General features: G+C 42.7%; 1 protein-coding gene across 1 annotated transcript; it reads left to right on the forward strand.

Moving 5' to 3' along the window:
- The first annotated feature begins 2,065 nt into the window (after window positions 1-2,065).
- On the forward strand, window positions 2,066-3,651 carry LOC147898903 (uncharacterized). Its single transcript, XM_087379448.1, has one exon. It carries the CDS (start codon window positions 2,225-2,227, stop codon window positions 3,347-3,349), a length of 1,125 nt encoding a protein of 374 aa, XP_087235574.1. The 5' UTR covers window positions 2,066-2,224; the 3' UTR covers window positions 3,350-3,651.
- Window positions 3,652-5,746: the final 2,095 nt, after the last annotated feature.

Below are 5,746 nucleotides of genomic sequence, written 5' to 3' on the forward strand. Positions count from 1 at the left end.
GTTCTTTAACTTCGTAAGAGCTATTATCTTCTTCCAGCGTAGTCTGCTGGTCTGCTTGTGAAGTTAACCCGATTGCTCTGGGCTTTCTTTTGAGTGGTGGGGGCTCATCATCGTCCCCGTCGCTCGCTGGATGGCACTTTGAGGGGGGAGAAGAGGGAGGAGAGTCATCGGCGGAGGATGATTCCTCTTTGAATTCAGATGGCGTTGAAGATGAGGGTGATTTGATGAACGTTTCATATTCCTCCCAAACCTCTTCAAACGATTGGAACTGTTGGGGGTTTTTGGTTCGTGGCCCGGAACGAATGCCCTCGGGTACCCGCTTTTCTTTGAAGTCCCCCTTCTCTACTCTTCTCTTCTTGAACTCCTCCTCCTTTCTCTTCGTTCGGGCTTCTCTCTGGGCAAATTCTTCTTGCGCCATTTGTGCGCTTGACATGGGTTTTTTTCCTTTAACGTCCTTAGCCTCTTTTTGGCGCTCAGTTTCAGCTTCCTGGGCAGCTTTGAGTTCTTCTTCATATTTTCTTTTTGTTCGAAGTCGAGGAGCAGTGCAGTCTGCATAACAGAAATTTCTTCCTCTTCTGCTCCCTCGAGCCATATCACCTGGGAAGGGGCATGAGGCAATTTATCTGCCTTGCCGATAGCCTGGTATGCTATCCTTGTTAGTACTTCTGGTGCGCCCAGATATGATATTTTTGTCTGCCTCTTTTTCTTTGTCAACAGCTCCAGGATATACTCGGCGTAGTCGAAATTGACTGGCATTGGGTTGGCGGCGGCCCAAGAGAAATTAATGGCGACTGTGTGATTGGGCGTTGTGAACCTCCCCGGCCTCTTGTCTTCGAACATGTAGAATTGCATGAACATTCTGGTTGGCAGCACCATGTCTTACCTGGTCATGTTTGCGAAGGTTGCAGCTGACCCTTTCTTTGTAAACACTTTGAAGCCCAGATTCTTGTTTTCTTTGAAGGAGACCCCCTCAGCTGACAGGCTGAGAGCTGCAGCGATGATGTCTTTAGTGATGAGAGCACCTGAACCTTTTCAGTGCTCTCTGCTGAAGACTCTGTGAAGTCAGTGATTTCAGCTGAGCCATCTTCTTTAATGCTTGAATACAATTCATGGGCCCTTCTGATATCCACCCCACAAGGAAACTTTTGGAAGAGGTTGTGGAGATCCACCACCTCGAGCTCTGTGCCCACTGAAGCACGTCCAAAGGCCCGATAAGCTTCTTCTGGGACTAGGGGGATGACCACCTTGTTGACGGCGTCATCTTTGTAAATTCCTTCGAATAAGGCAGCGCCTTCTTGCAAGAGCATGCCACGCTCGATGTAGCTCTTGGTCTCTCTAATGGAGTCCTTCAATAGAGTGTATGGAGGCAGCGCCTCGAGCTTCTTCTTCTGACTCCATTTCTTCGGAGGAGTTTGCGTTGGTGGCATGCTTCCTGCGTGTACCCAAGATCCACAGGGTAAGTGCCTTGTCTAGAGCTATATTCATTAAGTTATTCAATCATGGCAAACAAGCACACATGCATTCAAGCACACTTATGCAGTCCTAAGCAGAAAACCGCGATTTAATCCTAAGCCTGAAATCAGTTCTTCTGCTCTTTCCTTGACCTCTGTACTTGCACCACCCTCTAATTTGATATATGCTTTGTAGAGGCTATGCCGAACCTGTATAGTCAATGCTAATTTAAAGTGAAAATTCTGACTTCAGGGAGAAAATCGCGATTCTCCCCTACCTCTGGGTTCTACTACTTCATTTAGCTTGAAACTTCACACCTGATGCCCTAGCAACCTCTTGAGCTCACCTGTAAGATTTTGTGAGATTTTGACATATTCTACACTGCTGAGAGAGAAAATCGCGATTTTCTCCTCACGTCTCCTATTTTGACTTTTCTCTTCATGTGAGTGTTATTGTGTCTTCTAGTCCATCACCCCAATCCACAAAACCTAGAAACATGTGCTGACCTTCAAAAAAGCATGTAGAATATGTCTTCTCTCTCCGTCGACTTCTCACATCTTCCTCTACCCCATCCTCCTCCGCAGTCGTTCTCCCCCTACTGACCCACCCCAAGGGTCCTCCGCAGGCCGAGGGGAAGGAGGATCTTGTACGTTTTTTGAAGTATCTGGCTAGGTTGAAGTTCCTGTCTGCAGTTCTGGGCTTTCTTTTCACGGTGGTGGCTGTGGATGAATGTTACTGTGTATATCTGGCATGCCGGGGAGATGTCCCAAGCATGTATCATGGGGAATATTTGTGGATCCCTTCTACAAATATGGATACTAAAGCTCTGCTGGACGATGCTCCACAAGGATATTTCTATATGGTGGTTGGATGTCCTGGAATCGGTAAGACTACACAGTTATGTGATGCTGCAAGGGATAGGGGAGCAGCAATTTATCTTGACGGGGCTGCACAACAGTCTTTCAAAGCCATACAGGCGACTATCAATCAAAGGTACAGAAGTCTTCGTCTCAGTTTTATGTCATGGATGCGTTCTGAGTCAGGACTGAAAATCCTTAGCGAATTGTCTTTCTGGGTCAAATTATTTAGACGAAAGCACCTGGTCTTCATAGTTGACCATATTGATAAGCTGGCTGAAGCAGATGTTTTACAGCTAGTTTCATGGGCGAAGACGCAAGCTGATAGTAAGCGCATCAGGGTAATCTTGGTGGGGTCTGAGCAGAGTACCAGGCTAATTTCCAACAGTGACACCAGAACCAGAGGTGAACTTGTGCTGTGTTATCCTCCAAGCGCTCATGAGACAAGGGAGGCTCTGAGAAAGTTCATGAGTACCCAACCAGATATGTATAACCTGGATGTTGAGAAGTGTCTCTACCTCCGAGGGACATGCCCAACTGAGTATCAGGGTAAAAATTTCCTCGCCACAGAAGAGTATATAATGAAGCAGTTCACAGCAAAGCATGCCAGATTTGAGTGGCAAGGCAGGGATTTCCGTGATGTAGATTTTTGGTTTGCGCTTTTAGTGGCAGGATCTAATGGCGTGTCATTGGTGGAAGACGTGGGATTGGGGGAAAACGGGTCTCTCCAAGAGACGCAGTACTATGTCCCTGACATAGACAAGGTACTGTCTGAGCCCTGCATTCTTTATTATGAGGATAAGGTGTACTTTATCTCCGGCTGCAGCCGGGAAATGCATGCCGCTTTGGTGCTTAAAGCCTATGAAAGGCAGGTCCGGAGCTCCTCTGCAGAAGTCAAAAGGCTCTCTGCAGGAGTCAAAAGGCTCTGGTTTATGAAACTGGCAAGAGAAAAAGAAAAGTTGGCGGCGGCAAAGGAGAGGATTGCGAAAATTCAAGAGTGCATGTCTAGTAAGTCATATGAGGCTTATGGCCCTTTATAGCAGACAGAAGGACCATTAAGACTGAGTCGGTGTGAGTGGTGTATGTGAGACACCAGCAGAGGGGAAAGGGAACAAGAGTACATGAAGTGGAAGAGCACATATAGTTCAATGTGTGATGCATGTAAGTTTGCCCCCTGGCACGTGTTTTTTTTGGGATAGATATCTCTGTGTCTCCTTGGGTTGCACATGTTTTTTTTTTTTCGGGATAGATATTTCTATGAGATATCCTTGGGACAATCAAGCTTGACATCTTTCTTGGATGTTTGGTATAATGTTAAACGTGGTGCAATTTGATGGCTTCACTTGTTATAGGCTTATTTAATCATTCATATGTATGACTTGGCTTTCATTTTGGGATGTTGGGGCAGTGTTTTCTACATCATCATGACTGATTTCAACTTTTGGAATGTTTAAAATGATAAAAAGTAAGTTCATCTTTGGTATTTCAGCTTTTGGAACGTTTAGAATGATAAAAAGTAAGTTTTATAGAAGTGGGGAGCTGAAAAACCCACTTAATTCTTAGTTCAAGGCTCTTTTTGTAAATGTGGCTTGGTCCATCTTAAAGTAGGGGTTGATGTTCTAACTCAAAGTAAACTTTGTTTAGTCTTTAAGTTTGATTTGTAACTCTTTCTTGCTCCAATTGATTATAGAGTTAGTTTAGTTCTTTCCTATGTTTGTGTTTCTTTGTTGACATAGAGTAGTCTTGGAGTGCTAGACTCTATCATGACTGAGTATGCCCATCACCTTCGGAGAGTGATAGGAACTCAATTAGTGGTTTTATAAAGTATATTCTTTTAAAATAACCTTACACAAATCTGCACCTACTCTTGGGCACTGATGACATGAGTGGAGATGTCGTAGCTTATTGTCCACGCTATGCATGATAGAGTTGATGAACCTACACTTCATGTCTGGACGAACATTGGAGTTAAAGGTTGCACTTTGGAGTCCTATTCTTTTTAAAGTTTAGCTTAATGTTTTGTTCTTGTTTGTAAGTGCTCTACGACTAGAGTTTATAGTTCTTTGTTTTGCTATTTTGTGTTATTGATTAGTATAGCAGTAGAGTAGTTGTAAGTTCTTATTATTAATGATCAAGTCTTTGTATGATTGTGTGCGTGTGTCTGTTTATGTTTATTTTTGGAAGGTTCCTTTGATTAGGTAATTGTTTTGTAAAAGTTTTCGTTTTCTAGTTTTTGTTGTTTTGTTTGTTTTGTTTTGTATTTGTTTTGCATCTTTATTTTTGTTTTTGTCTTTTTTAAATTTTTATTAATTTTAATAAATAAATAAATATATTTTAGGTATTGTTTTTTGTTTTTTGTTAATGTCTTAGTTAAGAGTCTTCTTTTGATATCTTTCGGCTTTGATAAAGCTATTCGTCAGCGTTGGACTCCTGACGTGTCCTCTTCTACAAATGCCAGTTGAAGTTTTAACGGTAAGACTTCGCTAATGATTCATATCCGAGTTGTTCCATTAATGTCTCAAGTATCCATAGCGACGGCTTGCATCACTTATTTTTAACTTTGAAGCAAGAAGCAATGCAAAAAGCCATACGTGACTAACATTCATCCGTTTTTGTCACTTTTCTTGACTAACCTTTTGAAGCAATCGACTTGTGAACGGATTTTTCATGACTACAATTGACTGTCATTTTTGCTAACCTTACTTGTGCAGTAACACCACCACCACCAAAAGACAAACTCGGACACTCTCAACACTGCACTTTCAAGCATGTCCGAGTTTAGACAGGGGGGATTGTTTCAGTAGAAACAGTGAGCTTAATGAAGCAAAAAAGGCAGATTAAAGAAGATGGAGAGAGTAGAAGAGAAGAGTATGGACGGCGGACTGACGGAAGTGGTAAAGGTAGAAGTGGGAAATGGGTCAACATCTTTTGAATCTTGTGTCTAAGCCTTTATGCCAAAGTGCATTATAATATATTTTAGCCGGATGTGGGCTCGAAAGAGTTCCAACTTGTAATTATGTAAGCCTTGCTAATGAAACATGAAATAACATAGTATGTGGCAGTGGTGTTCGAATTTTGTAATCATCACACTGCTTCACATAACTGTGAATCTCTTCCTTCATGGATGATGGTGGGCCACCAAACTCCTAACCATAGAACTCTCTTAAGTGTCTGGTTCCAATGCATAAGCGTAAAACTCTATCCGGGCCTTGAGATTATTGTGAGAAGAATCGTGTCATGAACCAACTCTTTCTTGTCTATGATTGGCTAGGGTACATCCAATTGACCAATGGTCATCATCGAGACATACTCTTCGCTCCATCTTGGAATCATCTCTATATTGAAGAGATATGTATCATCTGGCATATCGTCATCAATGCCTAGTGGTGCTTCTCCATTGAGAAGACGAGACAAATAATTTGCTCTCTTATGCGTAG

This window comes from Dipteris shenzhenensis, chromosome 9 (assembly GCF_047967505.1).
Source record: "Dipteris shenzhenensis isolate YYH24624 ecotype China chromosome 9, Dip_SZ_1.0, whole genome shotgun sequence".
Taxonomy (NCBI): Eukaryota; Viridiplantae; Streptophyta; class Polypodiopsida; order Gleicheniales; family Dipteridaceae; genus Dipteris; species Dipteris shenzhenensis.